Raw genomic sequence first — 20,196 nt, 5'->3', positions numbered from 1 at the left:
GTGAAAACTTACAGCACCTGAGAGGAAAATGAGCTCTGGAGTCAATAACCGGGATGCGCAACAATAGCATTTCAGTAACAGTTCCATTTCTGCTCGCTCGATCATTAGCTTGCGCTTCTTCTCTCTCTCCTGTAGACATTTATCAGCTCCCTCTTTTATTTTTATTTTTTTTTAATTTTTATTTTTTAAATTTAGAGTACCCAATTATTTTTTCCAATTAAGGGGCAATTTAGAATGGCCAATCTACATATCCTGCACATCTTTGGGTTGTGGGGGTGAAACCCACGCAGACACGGAGAGAATGTGCAAACTCCACGCGGACAGTGACACAGGGCCGGGATTCGAACCCGGGTCCTCAGCGCCATAGGCAGCAATGCTAACCACTGTGCCACCGTGCTGCCCAGCTCCCTCTTTTATGCCCTTCAGAAAAACCACAAGGTTTAACTGTCCATTCAAAGTGCCACCAATTTGCCAAAGTGGAAACAGTAAGAGAGCTCAAGACTTCTTAGCATTCTGCATTCAGTGTACAAAAGGCTAAACTGTTTTTAATTCCTCAATATTTTAATAGACGTTTAATCCGGAGTCTGACTTTAACAACGTAAACACAGGGGGCCTATCTGCTGGACTAAGACTTAGCTAGCGGCAGTATAAAAGTGGCTTTAGTCCGAGGTTTTGCCGACCTTCTGGTAAAAAGGAAACACCACTGGAAGCAACTGTACCTGACGAAAGCAAACGTAACCCAGGGGTCTACAATCAGTCACTTCCACATCTCCAGTGAAATCTGTCTCCAGAATAATCCACCTATGTCAGCATCGAACAATCATTCAGCAGGACAAGGCTGAGGCTTTCACAGCTGGTTCAGCTGGAAGATGCAGCCCCTCCAATACAGTCAGCCCATCTTTCTCTCAGATTCTGAACCTCCAGCATTTTCTGGTTACATTTTCCGATTCCCAGCAGGTTTTTTTGCTTTCCATCTCAGAGTTTAAACAGGCACGCTGTTGCTGGTTTCCAGCCCTGTAAATATGATTTGGTGTCACTGCTGGCTGGGCCAATGTACAATGCAGCCAAATAGAAATAGGGGCGCATTTTTAAAATAAAATTATATGAAAAAAATTACATAATTAAAACAGAAATATTTTGGAAACAGAAGTGTATTGGAATCTGGCTTTGGCTAAATGACTTTCTGATCAAAATGCATATATGCGAACGGCAACGATTTGGTTCGCCAAAATCCTCTCAAGGGCAATAAAGGATTGGCAATAAATGACTGTCTAGCTGGCAATGCTCATGCCCAGTAAAATAATAACAAAAAGAAAATAGGATTTCCTCTTGGTATCTGACTTCCCAAATCCTACCAGCCCAATTCTGACTCTGACCATTGCACCATCAGGTACATTCATTACTTCCAAGATTCCTCCAAGAGACTACCAGGAATACTCAAAGTGGAAGGTCTATTGCTTCATTTAGATTGACAAGTGGTCAATAAGGAAAAATCACCACGGTACTCTTATAAATAATTCACAGGCCCTTAAAAACAGCACAAGAAAAACAACAAAAGGTTTAAGTTTTCCCTCCACCTTAAACCTCTTTGTCAAGTGTACAAACATTAAGCAATAGACAGGACAATGTAATTTAAATACCATAAACATTAAGCATTCCCTGATCAATGTCAAAATGTACTTCAAAGCCACCGCAACAGACACACAGTGAACATGGTGTGTCACACACACTGCCACTAAAACTGCCTGTCAGTCACTCTCTGACATTCACTTACAATGCCTTGCACACATTTGCGGGCACCAGGGACTCAAACATACACATGTACTCTCACTGCCTCATACACACCATCTCATGTCTACTCAAACACATACATACTGGTTCGCATTGTCAAACACATACACTGGGGCTCACTCATTTAAAAGCACTTGCTTACTCATAAAACATGAGTTCACACACACTCATGGGCATAAAAACGTACTTGGATAAATAATTAACTTCTTATTGTACATACAATTAAACAGATGTTTATAAAGACTCTTAAACTTTGGAAGCCTATTCCATTGAGGAGATACAATAGGTAATGAGTGTTTATTTGAATGGAGAGAGGCTTAACCCCATTCTTAATTGCACATAAAAATAAGGAAATGTGCCAACGGTTCCAGTCCCTCCATGGATTTCAACTGTTTGTGGTAAACATTCCGACATTGTGACACAGCAACGGGACTTGAAGCACCTTGCAGCAACTCTCAACGAGTCAATAATGCTTACTCTGAAACTTACTTTTCCAGGCCAGGTGAAATTGGAAAAAAAAAAGAATTAAAGACCAACATTAGACGAGAGGGCAGGACGATTGGCAGAAGCTTTCTGCTTAAAAACATCAATTGTCAAGCTCAAACACAGGTTTCCAAATACCTGTTGCCTACTTTAAAAAAAAAATTCAACATTGTTCTTCAATGAGGAATTCAAATAAAAATCGGAATCCTGTCTGCCACTGAGAGGATTAAAAACCCATTGACTAGTTCCCCAAGCAGGAAAAAAATACTTTCAAAACAGAAACATTGGATTGAAATTCGCGATGAATCGTGATTTTAAATATGGGCCTCGACACCAGCTGGGACCATCCTTGCACCTTTTCTTCACTATTCTCAGGAGTTGAAACTTCTGCAATTTGCTAAAAATAGGATTTTTTCCTAGAATGTGATTTAAACTCTCTCAACTTTCTCTTGACATTATTTACACTACTCTGGCAAGATTTTAGGAACCAAAGTAACATAAATTTCTCAAAACCATGGATGAGCTTTAACCATTAAGGAACGATTGTCACCATCCTCAGGTATCCTCTAAAAGAACACAGCTTATTTTGCTCCTTAGCTAATGAAACTCCCTGATTTGGGGAGAATCTCTCCTTTCAAAACAAAGTAAATTAAATTTGAGTTCAAGATCATATTAGGTCGTCAAATTTAACAGTTTCAATAGACATGGTTTAACTACCAAAATTATAGCTGCAACATCGACGGACCAATCCAGCATGTTAGTGTTACGGAAGAGCCAAAATTGGCAATCCCGTTAAACTTGTAGCCAGTACTTTCTGTCACCTGCCTCAAATTACTGCAATCCTATTCAACACTTGTTGAAATGTTGATTTTCATTTGAACCATGCGTTACTTCTCCTATGCTTTCAATTTTTTACAATTTTACATCGCCTCTTCATTCTGAAAGATCTTTGTCAAAACCATCAGACCCACTTTACGATCCTATTGTCGTTCACAGTTTCGCGGATCTGGACTATCAGAACGTTCAAGACTGCAGCTTCAGGGAACTCCTGTGAATGTTGTTGGGCCCTGTCCAATGTCTATATGTACATTTGTACAATGGTTACATTGGGTAGTACAATAGGGCGACAACACGTGTTGGCCTGGAAGCTGGTGTATTTCTGAAGCTATTCCTCTTTGATGAGAAGACTGAAACCGAAATGAAAGAGGCTTAGCTCCAATGTGAAATGGAACCTCTGCTTGTTGCCTTGTCTCTTCATTAGCTAGCAAAGCATTAAAAGGAACTCCAGAGTCAAGCGTCATTGTTCCATTGTAGCCAAGATGTTGAACGTTACTGGGCATCTGAGGTGTGAGTAAAGGAAGTGGGCTATCAAATCGAGTGGTATGTTGAGAACTTTCCTGACTTTCCATGGTACTATTTAGATTTCCATGTGGACCCATCGGGATCTGGACTTCAGAGGTTAGGCTGTTGGTACTGGTAGATAAAAGATGGTTCAAGACACCAGCACAGCAGGAGATGGTAGAGCGCAGTTGGCGACAATCTTCATGTTGTGAAAGTGTGCCCAGAGGAACATTTGTGAACAACTTATCCAGTTCTTTAATGTAACTTTGCATATCTTCAGTGTATTGGGTACCTGCAGCCCAATTATCTTGTTCAGTTGTCAGTATGTTCGTTGAGTCGTATGACTCATTCTCCTGTTGAAGGACTGAATTCAATTGGGTCACACTGAGCAGGTTTTCAGGTAGCGTGCCTGCTGGTTCAAAATGATCTATTGGCTTTGTTTCGATGTTTAAATTTTCATTTCTGGTTGTACTTTCATCTTCTTTGCCTGCATCATCTCCATGATGCTGTTCATTTATATCGAAGTACTGGTTTTGTCCATCATCTGTAAAAGCAGAAGCTCCAAACATGCTTTCTATCACATCTGACTCCTGCTCTTCATAAGACTGCAACATCTCATCAGCAAAGTTACTTGGTAAGTCAGTATAGTGGAAGTGCTCTTCACTGGACAGTAGGTCTCCCAATAGCAAATCTGGTGGTTTGACTGGACATGAATGATGAAGAAATTCCCTTGGTTGGGTGAAGGGCATAGAGGGCAACATTGGCAGGATGCACGGTTGGGCTCTATGTTCACCCAAACATGGAGAAAACTGGGAATGGTCCGAAAGGTGCTCTGTGTCAATGTCTTCAATGCATTTCTGTCTGGATTTCTTTTCCTGCAGGCACCTATCAGGACCTCTTCTACATTCATAAGACTTCCTGGAGGCACTTGATGAGTGTTGTTTCTTGGGGAATGCTAATGCCAGCAACAGATCTGGGTGAGATGATTCCAACCCTGTTAAAGACAGTAGCAGAGTTTTAATAAAATATTCTGCCAATTCATCCCCAAATCCTCTTTAACGATTAATGGCCCATAACTTCCCCAGAGTGCTAATCTCCAGTGGGTTGCCACTCGCGACGGAATTACCCACATAGATATTCCAACCTTCCTCATTCAGGCTGGGTGAGACAGGAGCAGCTAAGCATCTCCCAGCCGCATCGGCGAGGAGTAGCTAGGATGCAGAGAATAAAGGAACACCCTTTTTACGGCACAAGCCATGGGTTGGGGGGGGGGGGGGGTGTTCCTGGCAGGGGAGCATCAGTTCGGACTGGAGAGAGACAGGGACTTTGGGGGGCTGGGGTCGGGTCGGACCCAGAGGGGTGGCTGGGTTAAGTCAGGGGTGCTGTAGTGTCTCCCCTGGGGGTGGGGTCCCGTTAAAGGCTGGGTCTGGGTTTTTTAAATAGTTACTCTGGAGTTAAATGTGATTTTTTATTCCCACTAATTCTTTCAGAAAAACCATCAGGGTAAAACTGGCAGAACCATCCAAAGTTAGCGATTTAAATTTCTTCTGTCGGATTGTTCCCAGCCCAGCGCAATTGTGTAGAGGAAGAAAGCACTTCTGGGAAATTGTCAGGTAAACCCTTGCGTGGGAACTTCCTAGAGGTTTTCTCCTCGGCATCATTGGGGATACTCATTAAATTCACAGTAACTTCATAATGTGTTAATGTAAGCCTACTTGTAACAATAATAAAGTTTATTATTATTATTATTATGCGTGCTGGGAACCCGGAAGTTATTACTGTTTTTACACATCCACCAATGAATTCCCTGATTGGTAAATGCCCGATTTGAAATTAAACTGAACAAATTCTTGAGGTAATGAAAGATGCCAATATAAATGAGTTTTCTTTTTGCTCATTCCCAAGTTTTCCACCATTCATTATCATTATTCATTATCATTCTTCACCCAAAGGGTTGTGAATCTATGGAATTCCTTGCTCCGTGAAGCAGTCGAGGCTCCTTCATTAAATGTTTTTAAGATAGAGATAGATAGTTTTTTGAAGAATAAAGGGATTAAGGGTTATGGTGTTCAGGCCGGAAAGTGGAGCTGAGTCCACAAAAGATCAGCCATGATCTCATTGAATGGCGGAGCAGGCTCGAGGGGCCAGACGGCCTACTCCTGCTCCTAGTTCTTATGTTCTTGTTATCTGGCCTCACCGCTGAATAATTACCAGGTATCAGGACTGCTCTAGGAACCAAAAAGCAGCGGAAGTCAAATATCTCAGAATTAGTTCTCCCCAGAATCCAGCTCAATATTTATCCCTCAACCAACATCACTGAAACAGATTATCTTCCTATTTATATCTTTGCCGTTTGTGAACTCTTGCTTTGGGAAAACTGACTGCCACTCTAAAATGCTTCGGGAAGTCCTGAGGTTTATGAAAAGTGCTTTATAAATGCCAAGTTCCTTACTTTTAATGCAAATGTGAGAAGTTTCTGATTCTACATATGTTATACAGAATCTTGTGGGATGCCAAAGGCTTTTCAGAATCCCCAATGCAACAGGCCAGTGATAACCATGTTGCGATTTAACATCTTGCCTTACCTGGTCCACTGAGAGGTGGCAATCTGGATGGAGCTTTCTGTAATGCAGGGAGAGGTATGAGATACACAGTCTTAGGTGACCCCTGCTCAAGTACCACAGCACCATACCTCTGTCGGCTGTTTAAATATGAGTAATACAAGGAATAAAGGCAAACATCTTTCCTGCTGGATGGTTTAAAACGGACTACGCACATTTCCTATAGAACAAGAATCTGCATTAGGAACAGGTCACAAAATCACTGCCACAACATCAGTACATATTATAATAAATTGCCTTCTAAAGGAACACAGGATCAGGAGTAGTCCCTCAATTCTGTTGTCATTCAACGGTCAGAGGTGAGCTGCATTTACTTCATTTTTCCATCTTTGATCTGTATCCCTTGATAATCTAATGGAAAGTCTCTCAACCTCAGTCTTGAACCTCCAATTAAGCTCCAGATTCCTACTAACTTTAGCAATTGTGAACACAATTGTTACACAAGTAAATGGGTAGGGGGCCTGTTTGGATTAGTTTTTGATTGCTGCCACATTTCGAGAGGGTGACCTGGGGCTTTGACTAGGATTCTCTTGTTCCATATATACTCACAACAGAGTTTATGATTGAAGACCCCAAGAGTTGTTTATATATATTAGGGATGAATTAGTGCTAATCACAGTCCACAGTTATTAGCGCAGTGTGGAATGAGTGGTTTTAAAGATTAAAGAATATGCTTAAACATTGATGTGAAGAGAGCAGGGGTCAAACTCAGGATTGTAATACACATGTTCAGGTCAAACATGAGAAAGCACTTCTTTACATCAAGAGTACTCAATAACAGGGATGATTTGCCAGGATAAATGATTGAGGACAGGACAATGGACTCATTTAGGACGAAGCTAGTTGCTGCAATATGACTTTGATATAGGATACGGGCGGAACAGTGGTGCAGTGGTTAGCACTGCTGCCTCTCGGCGCCGAGGACCCAGGTTAAATCTCAGCCCCGGGTCACTATCCGTGTGGAGTTTGCACGTTCTCCCCGTGTCTGTGTGGGTCTCGCCCCCACAACCCAAAGATGTGCAGGGTAGGTGAATTGGCCACGCTAAATTGCCCCTTAATTGGAAAACATTTATTTAAAAAGTAAGGCTGGATTCTCCGATCCTGTGGCTATGTCCGCAGGATCTGTCTGGTCTTATGACCCGGCACCGACCCCGCACCGATCCACAACCTCTGGGGGCTATCAGTCACGCAGCGTAAAGCCCCCGGTTTCACCTGCGGATACGACCGGAGAGCGGGCAGATCCGTGGCCGCACATGCACACGGTGGCGGCCTGTGGCGGCCACACCGCGAACATGGCACCAGCCGCCGCAGAACCGGCCTGCCAAAACCTCCCCCCTGTAACCAATCTCGCAACCCCTGGACTACCCCCACTAGTCCCCCCAGCCCCCGCAGAAGCCCCCCCCCTGCCAACAGAACGGCTCCCCCCTGACGGTGGTGGCGCTGGACACCGTCCACAGCCGCCAAGCGAGGTCCCCGAACAATGTGAACACACGTGAGCGATGCCGTCGGGGTCTCGGCCCATCGAGGGCAGAACATTGAGAGAGAGCCTCAGTGGATATCCTGAGGCTGCCCTGGCGGCGTGTGGCGTACTCGAGGGTGGAGCATCACAGAAACGGTGCCACCCCCGATTCCGGAGTAAACATGGATTCTCCGGCCGATTGCCGAATGCGATTTCGACGTCGACGATCGGAGAATCCAGTCCACAGGGTTAATAGCCTGGAAGCATGTGATCAAATGGATCAAAGTGCAAAGAGCCTTCTACATTTAACCTATATTAAGAATTAGTTCTAATCTTGCTAAACTGTTGCTTATTTAGTGTAAGACTCGCTTATTGCATGTTAAAAATGTAGCACCTATTGATGTCCATTGCTTGGCTCCTTGTGATTCAGATTTGTCCTGCGTAGCATTTTCGCAATGCCAGCAGCTCTGCAATTCTTCTTGAAACAATTAACAAAGGAAAACGTAATTTAATAAATGAGAGATTCAGCACTGGGTTCTCCTGTGAATTATCACCAGTTCCGGTCAACTTTGGGGCATAAAATTGAATCAGCAGCTTTTTAAACTCAACCATCTCAAATTTGTAAGTACAAAAACTAAAGCTGATTACCCACAAAAGAAAGGGTGCAATATAATGGAAAGAAACAGAGTCCTGTTTTGGGCATGTTGAGCTGGGCGTTTCCCGACGCTTTCAGCGCTGACGATCCCGCTATTAAACAGACTCTGCTTCTTTACTGGGTCTCGGCGAGAATGCCTTGCTGAGGCCACACTTTGGTTCATTTCCTGCGCTAACAAGCTCACCTCACCAGTGCAGGAAGAGATCAGAGTGCCATTTAATCTCTGGACTCCCCACCACAACCTCCTGACTCGCCCATTGTATCAATTAAAGGGTCCTCAAGCCCCCCCTCATAAGGGCAGGGCACCCCTGGGCCCACCTGGGCATCCTGGAATTTCCAGGATGGCACCCAGTTGGCAATGCCAGGGTGCCAGGCTGGTAATGCCATGGTGTCATCGGGAGTGCCAGGGTACCACCCTGCCCCCGTCCCCCCAAAGTACCTGTACGCCTGGTCCACATTTGTGGAACCAGTGCTAAACAACGCCGATCGGGGTCTCCAAAGTGAAGCTGTTGGGTCTCGTGCCTTGGGTAACTCCGGCTCAGACATATCCAAGTGAGGCTAACTACTCACTTGATTATGCAAATCTAGGTCATACCCGTTGAGGGCGATACCTCGCAAGATCTCGTTAGATCTGGTGCAATGAGGCCAGTAAATCACGCACAAAATCACCACTCCCCCTTTCACGTCATTGAGACATGGAAAGAAATCAAAACTCTGTATCAAAATGATACTTTTTTTGCTATTGGAAAATGGACTTGTGCCCAAAATGGCTACTGCAGGTCACATGACACAAGATTTGCAATATGTTCCAGAATGCTCCAACAGAGACTATGGGTGCGATCGAATGTTTCATCGTGCCCGACTCAGTGACGCGACAGGGCCATTAAATCTCATGAGAGGTCTCCTGCGAGGTTTGTGATGCTGGGAATGCCTCATGAGACCGAACAAGATCTCCTGAGACATCGTGATCTGGATCTCGGCCTCGTTGGGCAAGACGAGGTTTACAAATTTAAGTGAGCCAAAAGGCTCATTGGAATATGTTGCCGTCTGATTCTCCCGAGTCTCAGAAATTAACACCCGTGCCTGGGAGACATGCCCATGTGATCTAACTTGTGAATTAACTTTCTGTGCAGCACAAAATTACAATGCAATTTCTTCCCTTTAACTTATTTATTCAATTTTCTTTTGATCACAACAACTCAAAATAAAATTCTCCTCATCTTACCTTTGTGCTCGATGGTTACTGACACTTCTGTAAGTGGAATTCATGTTTCCTTATTTACTCAACTTAAAAGCTCTCCTCAACTTTCTCTCAGCTCTAAGTAGGACAAGTCTTGGTACTCTAGCCTTTCCACATCTAAAGGCAGAGATGACACTCATCTTCTCGTCAACTCGTGAACTTACATTTCTTGAAGAACCAACCAGTGTTCTTACCTCTCGGCAGTGCAAGGGTTACCAGATCCTGAGTCAAAACTCCCCAATGGCCTAACATCAGAGGATGCAGTAATGTCACTATCCTATAAGACGGAGACATCTGCTCGCAGAAATATGACTGAGTGAAACCAGGAAATTCCACACCAGTTAGCCAAACATCTGGGGCTGGATTCTCCGATTTTGAGGCTATGTCCACAGGATCCATCTGGTGTTACGACCAAAACATTGGCGCCGCCCCCGCACCGATGCTCCACCCGGTAGGGGGCTAGCAGCCACATCAGGTAAAGCCCCCGGCTTTCCCTGCAGACACGGACGCAGAATGGCCAAGTCGAATGCCGTGGCGACCTGCAGCGGCCGCGCCGTACAACATGGCGCCGGCCGCGCACAAACCCGCCACCTCCCGTTGCCATGAAATACGCGACTGGGAGGCTGATAAATCCCGCCTTGTTGTTGGGAAATTGCTGGAGTTTATAATTAAGGACAGGGTGACTGAACACATTGAAAGTTTAGAGCTGATCAGAATCTGCCAACATGGATTTGTCTGATGGCATCATGCCCAATGAATCTGATTGAATTTTTTTGAAGAAATGGCTGTCATGGGCAAGGGAATATCTGTGGATATTAGATTTTTACACTTCTAGAAGGCATTTGATAAAGTCCCTCAGAGGAGACCGACACTCATGGGATTGAAGACAAAATTTGACATGTTTAGGAAATTGAAATGAAATGAAATGAAAATCGCTTATTGTCACGAGTAGACTTCAAATGAAGTTACTGTGAAAAGCCCCTAGTCGCCACATTCCGCCGCCTATTCGGGGAGGCTGTTACGGGAATTGAACCGTGCTGCTGGCCTGCTTGGTCTGCTTTCAAAGCCAGCGACTAAGCCCTGTGCTAAATTTGGCTAAGCAGAAAGAATTAGAGGGCAGGATTTAACTAAATGGGAACAAAGCAGAAAGAATTAGAGGGCAGGATTTAACTAAATGGGAACAAAGCAGAAAGAATTAGAGGGCAGGATTTAACTAAATGGGAACAAAGTCCTATAGTGAGTGCATTTAGCCACATGTTTCCCAGTGTTCGAAGCGCTGAGAAACACACACAATAAAATGGCACTTGGATTAGATCAGGGGCCTCAGCGGAGGGACGTGCGGCTCAGGCCGCACATAGCACCGTTTCGGGCACTGAGGAGCTCTGCTTGCCGGAACTCCTCAGTGTTGCGAGAGAGACATGCTGGTCTCTGGAGCCCCCAAAGGCACCTGGGTGGGACCATCATGCACCTGGGGCCTGCAATCCCCTGGGTGGACACACCCCCCCCCCCGTGCCATTTTGTCTGGTCCCCGTTTGTGGACCAGATAGATCCCAAAGCCCTGGGTACCTCTGGAAACAGCATATTAAAGGGAGACTAGCTGTCTCGCTTTAATATGCAGATTTTCCAAAATGTGATCCCGCCCACAATGGGCTGGTATGTGGGAACCACAATTCCCTTGGCCTTTATCATCTCAAATAATTCCTGTGGTAGTAAATTCTTGTGGGTGTTCTGGATAGTGTTTCAGGTGTGGACACTGCTGATGCACGATCAATCGTGACTGAAGCGAGATTGTAGTCCCATTGAAGGCTTTAATGAACAAGTAGTTACCCCAGCAGCTCCGGTACAGAATGACTGCTGTGGGTGAAACACAGACTCTTATACTCCGCCTGCTGGGCGGAACCAGCAGGCAGGTTCTACCACTCATACTACAGTATAAGGTACATCCCACCTAGGTACCGCGATACCCCTAATATAGCCTACCACATTCACCCCCTGTTTAAAAAAGAGACCGGCCGGGGTGGTGGCCTTGCTTTTACAGTGGTAGAGGTTATAGCAGTACCCTTCGGTGCCTTTACATGCAATGCACATATTTACAGACAATTATTTACAAGTTCATTTTACAATGAAACTATCAGCCGGTGGGGGGCCCTGGTCGTCCTCTGCGATCGTCGCAGTCCCGGCGGTGATGCTGGTGACAGCTTGGGCATCCATGGCTCTGGGAGCGTGTTGTCTTCAGCTTCATCACATCCAGATGGGGCCTGTGAGAGGACGGATCCTCCTGGGAAGGGGGCTGCGGTGGTGTACGCCGGTGAAAAAATGGTTGGGGTTGGTGGGGAGGGGGTGAAGGTGGGGATCCAGCGGGGGCCAGATCTCGGAGGAAGACCATGTCTTGTCGGCCGTCGGGGTACACCACATAGGCGTACTGGGGGTTAGCATGGAGGAGATGTTCCCTCTCGACCAGTGGGTCCGACTTGTGGGCCCGTACGTGTTTGCGGAGTAGGACGGATCCGGGGGCTGCCAGCCATGTTGGGAGCGAGGTCCTGGAGGAGGAATTCCTAGGGAAGGCAAGGAGACGTTCATGAGGTGTTTCATTGGTAGTAGTGCACAGTAGTGATCGGATGGAGTGAAGTGCATCGGGGAGGACCTCTTGCCATCGGGACACTGGGAGATTCTTGGACCGTAGGGCCAGTAGGACGGCCTTCCAGACCATCCCGTTCTCCCTCTCTACCTGCCCGTTTCCCCGGGGGTTGTAACTGGTCGTCCTGCTGGAGGCAATGCCCTTGCTGAGCAGGAATTGATGGAGCTCGTCACTCATGAAGGAGGACCCCCTATCGCTATGGATGTTGGCGGGGAAACCGAACAGGGTAAAGATCTGTGGAGGGCTTTAATGACAGTGGCAGCCGTCATGTCGGGACAATGGATGACGAAAGGGAACCGGAGGTACTCATCAATCACATTTAAGAAATACGTGTTGCGGTTGGTGGAGGGAAGGGGCCCTCTGAAATCCACGCTGAGGCGTTCAAAGGGGCGGGATGCCTTCACCAGGTGCGCTTTCTCTGGCCTGTAGAAGTGCTGCTTGCACTCCGCGCAGATTTGGCAGTTTCTGGTTACGGCCCTGATCTCCTAGATGGAGTAGGGCCGATTGCGGGTTTGAACAAAGTGTAGGAACCAGGTGACCCCCGGGTGGCAGAGATTGTCGTAGAGGGTCCAGAGTCGGTGTACTTGTACACCGGCACAAGTGCCGCGGGACAGGGCATCAGGGGGCTCGTTGAGCTTCCCGGGACGATACAAGATCTCATAATTATAGGTGGAGAGCTCGATCCTCCACCATAAGATCTTATCATTCTTAATTTTGCCCCGCTGTGCATTGTCAAACATGAAGGCTACCGATCGTTGGTCAGTGAGAAAAGTGAATCTGCTGCCGGCCAGGTAATGCCTCCAGTGCCGCAGAGCTTCAATGATGGCTTGGGCCTCCCTCTCAACGGAGGAATGGCGGATATCTGCGGCGTGGAGTGTGCGTGAAAAGGCCACGGTCTGCCCGCCTGATTGAGGGTGGCAGCCAGAGCTACGTCTGATGCGTCGCTCTCAAACTGGAAGGGAAGGGACTCATCGATTGCGTCCATCGTCACCCTGGTGATGTCTACTTTGATGCGACTGAAAGCCTGGCGGGCCTCTGCCGATAGGGAAAAAACCGTGGACTGGATTAGTGGGCGGGCCTTGTCCCACTGGGACCCACTGGGCGTAATAAGAAAAGAAGCCCAGGCAACGTTTCAGGGCCTTGGGGCAGTGCGGGAGGGGAAACTCCATGAGGGGGCACATGCATTCGGGATCTGGGCCTAAGACTCCATCATGCACTACATAGCCGAGGATGGCTAGGCAGTCGGTGCTAAACATGCATTTGTCCTTGTTATAGGTTAAGGATTTTTACGGTATGGAGGAATTTCAGGAGGTTGGTGTCGTGATCCTGCTGGTCGTGGCCGCAGATGGTGACATTGTCGAGGTACGGAAACGTGGCCCGCAGACCTTACCAGTCAACCATTCAGTCTATCTCTCGTTGGAAGACCGAGACCCCATTTGTGACACCAAAGTGAATACTTAGAAAGTGGTAGAGCCGCCCATCTGCTTCAAATGCAGTGTACTTGCGGTCGTCTGGGCGAATGGGGAGCTGGTGGTCAGCTGATTTAAGGTCTACTGTGGAGAAAACCTGTTTAACCATTTCAGATATGCGGGGGAGAGGGTACGCGTCGAGCTGCGTATACCTGTTGATGGTCTGACTGTAGCCTATGACCATCCTGTGTTTCTCCCCGGTCTTTACAACCACTACTTGAGCTCTCCAGGGGCTGTTGCTGGCCTCGATAATGCCTTCCTTTAGTAACCGTTGGACTTCCGACCAAATGAAGGTCCAGTCCTGGGCACTGTACCGTCTGCTCCTTGTGGCAACGGGTTTGCAATTGGGGGTAAGGTTTGCAAACAGGGAAAGCGGGTCGACCTTGAGGGTCGCGAGGCCGCAGCAGTGAGGGGGGTATGGGGCCGCTGAATTTGAACGTTAAACTTTGCAGGTTACACTGGAAGTCCAGTCCCAGGAGTATGGCAGCGCAGAGATGGGGGAGGACGTAGAGTCGGAGGTTATTGAACTCCAAGTCCTGGACCGTGAGGTTGGATATGCAGTATCCCCGGATCTCCACAGAGTGGGACCCCGAGGCCAGGGAGATCTTTTGTTTAATCAGGTATACAGCGAGGGAGCAGTGTCTTACCGTATTGGGATGGATGAAGCTCTCCGTGCTCCCAGAATCAATCCAGCAGGTTGTCTTGTGCCCGTTCATGAGTACCGACGTCGTAGAGGCTGAAAGTGTTCGGGGCCGAGACTGGTCCAGTGTCACTGAGGCAAGTTGTGGCAGAAGCTGAGAGATCTCGTCAGGCAATGCACGGCCAGCCGAGTCGGGGTCCTGAGACGTCATCCAAGATGGCTGCCCCCATGAATCGCACATAGCCTGTGAGGAGAGGAATGGCAGCGGGCCCGGTTCGCCTGTGGAGACAGCGGCGGCCACCCGGGCCTAGCATACTGCCACGAGATGCTCCTTCTTCCCGCAGCCCTTGAAGATTGCAGATCAGGCAGGGCAGCGTTGCCGGGGGTGTTTGTTTTGCCTGCAAAAATAGCATCGAGCCCCCCCCCGCCCCCAGGGTTTCCTGGCTGCCGCACTGCACAAGCCTATGGGGAATTTAGGGCGCTTTGGAATCGGCTGCGGTGGGGTCCACCCTGTCCATGCGGGTACCGTGAGGTCGGGAACATAGGCCTGGGCATTGCGGGAGGCTACATCTACGGAGTGCGCAAGTTTCCATGCCTCCTTAAGCCCTAGCATGTCGTTTTACAGCAGTCGCTGGCGGATTTTAGAGGACAGCATGCCCGCAACAAAAGCATCCCGTATTAAGAGTTCGGTGTGGGCATTGGTTGAGACGTGTGGACAGTTACAGTTTCTACCTAACACTAACAATGCGTGGTAAAATTGGTCCAGTGATTCCCCTGGGATCTGCTGTCTGGTAGCTAAAAGATGCCGAGCGTATACCTGATTCACAGTGCAGACGTAGGGCTCTTTTAACAAAGCCATTGCGTCCTCGAAACCGTCCGCGTCTTCGATAAGCATGTAGATTTCTGAGCTCCCCCTTGAGTGGATGACTTGCATTTTCTGTTCCTCCGTGGGGATAGTCAGGGGCGTCCTGATGTACCCGTTGAAACATGCCAGCCAATGTTTAAAAGTTGCTGCTGCATTTGCCGCGTAGGAGTTGATTTGTAGACACTCTGGCTTGATGCGGAGAGCAGCCATTCTTCAATTCTTGTTCATTAAATTGATGCACGATCAATTACTACTGAAGCGAGATTGTAGTCCAATTGAAGGCTTTAATGAACAAGTAGTTACCCCAGCAGCTCCGGTACAGAATGACTGCTGTGGGTGAAACACAGACTCTTATACTCCGCCTGCTGGGCGGAACCAGCAGGCAGGTTCTACCACTCATACTACCGTATAAAGTACATCCCACCTAGGTACCATGATACCCCTAATATAGCCTACCACAACTGTTTTCCTCTAACCTTCCCGCTATCCTTACATACACACATCTGAATCAGGCGATCGTTTGGCCCCTCGAGCCTGCAAAATTGAATTCAAATTCAACTACCATGGTGAGACTTGAACCCATGACTCCAGAGTATTAGCCTGGGTTTCTGGATTACTAGTCTGTTACACCACCATTCTTCCACCATCTCCCCTATTATTCTTGTTATATGTAAGGAAACCATTCTTCGAATTTGGCATCAATCGTCTGATCAGCACAGTAGCACAGTGATTAGCATTTTGCTTCACAGTTCTAGGGTCGCAGGTTCGATTCCCGCTTGGGTCACTGTGTGTGGAGTCTGCACCACGTTCTCCCCATGGGTTTCCTCCAGGTGCTCTGCTTCCTCCCACAAGTCCCAGGTGAATTGGATATTCTGAATTCTCCCTCTGTGTATCCGAACAGGCGCCGAAATGTGGCGACGAGGGAATTTTCACAGTAACTTCATTGTAGTGTTAATGTAATGTAATAGGGGCCTCACGGTAGCATGGTGGTTAGCATCAATGCTTCACAGCTCCAGGGTCCCAGGTTCGATTCCCGGCTGGGTCACTGTCTGTGTGGAGTCTGCACGTCCTCCCTGTGTGTGCGTGGGTTTCCTCCGGGTGCTCCGGTTTCCTCCCACAGTCCAAAGATGTGCGGGTTAGGTGGATTGGCCATGCTAAATTGCCCGTAGTGTAAGGTTAATGGGGGGATTGTTGGGATACGGGTTACGTGGGTTTAAGTAGGGTGATCATTGCTCGGCACAACATCGAGGGCCGAAGGGCCTGTTCTGTGCTGTACTGTTCTATGTAAGCCTACTTGTGACAATAAAGATTACTATTATTTGTCTTTGGAAAACCAGACCCTGGGTTCCGAGGCTTCCTTCACTTGGAAGACCCAAGCAGTAAGTTGGGGTCTTAACAAGGGTGGGGGTGTGGGGAAACTAGCAGGAGCAGCTTGTTCATACCCACCCGTCCCCAATAAGAGGCGGTGGGTGGGGCCAGCTCTGGACAGATGGCAAAGGGTGAAAATTCTGGTGAACACTTTTGGAGCAGGGTGATGCCAATAAGGCACACCATACTACATTTCCATGGCAATAAAATGCCCGGTTTGGAAAAGGAAAATACGCGTGCCCAGCAGACAAGACTCATTGTCAGCAACAACAGGTTGGAAAATTACCACTCCACAATAAACCCTGGGTAGCAGGGAACAATTCACACTGGTAATGAGCACTCATTTGTGTCAGTCCCAGCTTCTGCACATTGATTGTACACAAAAGGAAGCAATTCACTCCTGATTGGCACTTTATGGTTCCTGAGTGCTTCAGCGTCAGCTCCTGTATCTACACAGTACACACTTAAAGGGAAGGATTCACTCCTCTCTGATACCATACAGATGCTAATCCTGTATCTACACAGTACACACTTAAAGGGAAGGATTCACTCCTCTCTGATACCATACAGATGCTAATCCTGTATCTACACAGTACACACTTAAAGGGAAGGATTCACTCCTCTCTGATACCATACAGATGCTAATCCTGTATCTACACAGTACACACTTAAAGGGAAGGATTCACTCCTCTCTGATACCATACAGATGCTAATCCTGTATCTACAGAGTACACACTTAAAGGGAAGGATTCACTCCTCTCTGATACCATACATGTACCATACAGCGTGGCTCATGAGTGTCTCAGTGTTGGCTCCTGTATCTATTCAGTACACACTGGGTAGAAATAAATATTTTATGTCCTGTCTGATACTATATGGCCTGTATGTTTCTGAGCATACCCATCTGTGTATGTTGTCATGTGAGAGTACCTTTAAGAAATGGATGTTTAAGCAATGTATCTTTAAGAAATGGAGCAGCTCATATTACTGAAGTGATGTCAGAGGGTGGGGGAGCTGAGCTGAGCTCACTTCTGCTTTTGTTTTCAGTTTGAGAGCGAGCAGCTGAAAAGTGCCTGGCTGGTTTGCTGTGAGCTGTTTGAAAGGAGAAAGCCGTTTTGAGGAAAAGAGCTTGGGTGAGTCTGTGTTTGCAGTGAGCTGGATCTGCTGTGATCTCTGCCATGAAAGACTATCTCTGAATCATTTGGGTGATTTAAACTCATAATAGTAATGTCTTTAACCTGATGTGTTTCTGTTGTTAAAGGTGAAGTCTTTTGGAGGTTTGAAGGAACATTTGAAGGGCAGCATGGTAGCATTGTGGATAGCACAATTGCTTCACCGCTCCAGGGTCCCAGGTTCGATTCCGGCTTGGGTCACTGTCTGTGCGGAGTCTGCACATCCTCCCCGTGTGTGTGTGGGTTTCCTCCGGGTACTCCGGTTTCCTCCCACAGTCGAAAGATGTGCAAGTTAGGTGGATTGGACATGATAAATTGCCCTTAGTGTTGGGTGGGGTTACTGGGTTATGGGGATAGGTGGAGGTGTTAACCTTGGGTAGGGTGCTCTTTCCAGGAGCCGGTGCAGACTCGATGGGCTGAATGGCCTCCTTCTGCACTGTAAATTCTATGATTTGAGGGATTATTTAGTGTTGTATTATTTTCGGGGTTATCTTTGAAGTAAGGGATGTTAAGTGATCCAATGTTTATTTAAAAGGTTAAGTTGAATTCATGGAATAAACATTGTTTTGTGTTTAAAAACCCACATGTCCATAATTGTAATAACACACCTGGAGAACAAGCCGTGTGCTTCAAAAGCAACAATCCATTAAAGGCGGGGATTGGTTGAACTCCATGATACATTTTGGGGTTCTGAAAACACCGCTCCCATAATAATGTACACTACACACCTGGTAAACAGGAACAATTCACTTGTACAATCCATTTGTGCCAGTATTACTACAAACACAACACTGAGTTATTGTAGTGAGGTTCTTTGCAGGTGCAAGATTACCTTTGTCCCAGAAATGGGTAACCTGTCCACAGAATCCCAAATCGCTTCGGGCAGAACGCACCTTGCCACAGTGATGGTAGTGGATAAAACCTAGGCGAAAGAGGACAGCAATAGTTCAGGAGAGGACACTGACCACCGTGCAGTAAATGGGCCAGACACAGAAGCTCGCCACAGAGGGATAATTTTAACTCCCTCGCCCTGCAAGATCGGTGTGTGGGAGGGAGTCAAAATCAGGCCAAATCCTTCAGACCTCACCATTGCCACCTGGCAGCTTAACCAATATTGCAATCTATCAAGGTTAGCATTGCAGGCAAGCGTGAACCGAATTTATAGGCAAATGTTTCGGCATTGGGCATGCGACGTGGTTGCTAGAAAAATATGGGGGGGGGAAAGAGTCCCAAATTGGTGTCAAAGACACCAGACATGGATGAGGAGCCCAAAGAGTAAAATATTTTGTTCTTTGGAGCAGTAGGAGCAAATCATTAGCTACCCTCAGCACTTAACTTGCACCTGGACCCGTTCCCTCTGATCCTCTGTGACTGCTGGCCCTCACCTCAATTCCCGCCACTCCAAGCAGTGGATCAGATTCCGACGGGACCTCGTAAAACTCAATTCAAATGAGATCCAGCCTCATAATTCCACATCAAATTCAGAGTCACGGGCCAGAATGTTCTGCAGAGGCTGGTGGCCTCACCAGCGACATAAATGTTGAGGTGGAACCAACGTGGCAGTGTCACCCTGAGCCAGTTTTACAGCCATCAGGCCGGTAATTTAAGGGCGAGAATTCCGCCCTCATCTGGGTGGAATCCACTCCTTTGAGAGTCACAATCAAACGGCCAGCAACTCCCTCATCCCGGCCTGGAGCGTTTGCCACTGCTGGGTCTCCAGGCAGTCCTCCAGCAGGACTGTCATTGGTGCCGAATAAGAAGGTGAGTGGTGGGGGGGACTGGGGAGGGGTGGTGGTGGGGGGGATTTCACCAGGGCCAGGGTGGCAGAGACTGGCATCGTTGATCGGGGATGGGATTATAAGGGCTGGGTGGGTTGGGCGAGAGGGCGGGGGGGGGGAGAGCACGTGGCTAAGATGCTGAAGAGAACGCAAGGATCAAGATAACATTGCAGGATAGATTACTGACAATCAATATGGGGCGTCAACTTATATAATATAAACTAAAAAGGTTGAAGAGGAGGGGTCCATGGCATTATGTTCTTGTGAATAGAAAGCCACTGGAGCGCAGGAAAGCACGTGACCTAACCAGTATCCTTCAAGGGCTGCTGACCACTAAAAAAGTACCTGCTCCCACAGAATGAAACGAGGACTGAGTGCAGCGAGGAACAAGGGCTAAATTGGGAATTTTGTAAATATGAGAATCACTGGGACGTTTTCCCCAAACAATAATTTAGATTAACAGTGTGTTGCCTTTTTGCCTGCTATAAATATAGCAATCAATAAGGTTGTCCTTCTTTCTTTACATATCGATGTTATATTGCTCAGAGTCGCCAGGATCAAATGATACCACCAGAAGGTTCAACCGGATAGCGACCAAAGAGCCAAACACCAGTTAGTTAGTTCAAGATCAATGGTACTTTATTTACACACAAGATTAATCATGCAACATAAACAC

At 47.2% G+C, this 20,196-nt stretch overlaps 1 protein-coding gene across 1 annotated transcript in view; it reads right to left on the bottom strand.

Moving 5' to 3' along the window:
* Positions 1-387: 387 nt before the first annotated feature.
* The window catches only part of LOC119968867 (PHD finger protein 3-like), a 119,111-nt gene continuing 99,302 nt past the window's right edge, over positions 388-20,196 (bottom strand). Inside the window, exons 13-15 of the mRNA XM_038801777.1 lie at positions 18,575-18,664; positions 6,201-6,396; positions 388-4,609 (exon numbers count right to left, since the gene is read on the bottom strand). Of these exons, the coding sequence (XP_038657705.1) occupies positions 3,312-4,609; positions 6,201-6,396; positions 18,575-18,664 (1,584 nt within the window). The 3' untranslated portion in view covers positions 388-3,311. The remainder of the gene's footprint in view (positions 4,610-6,200; positions 6,397-18,574; positions 18,665-20,196) is intronic.

The sequence above is a fragment of the Scyliorhinus canicula genome, chromosome 1, assembly GCF_902713615.1.
Source record: "Scyliorhinus canicula chromosome 1, sScyCan1.1, whole genome shotgun sequence".
NCBI classification, from domain to species: domain Eukaryota; kingdom Metazoa; phylum Chordata; class Chondrichthyes; order Carcharhiniformes; family Scyliorhinidae; genus Scyliorhinus; species Scyliorhinus canicula.
This window is presented reverse-complemented; position numbering and strand designations above follow the sequence as displayed.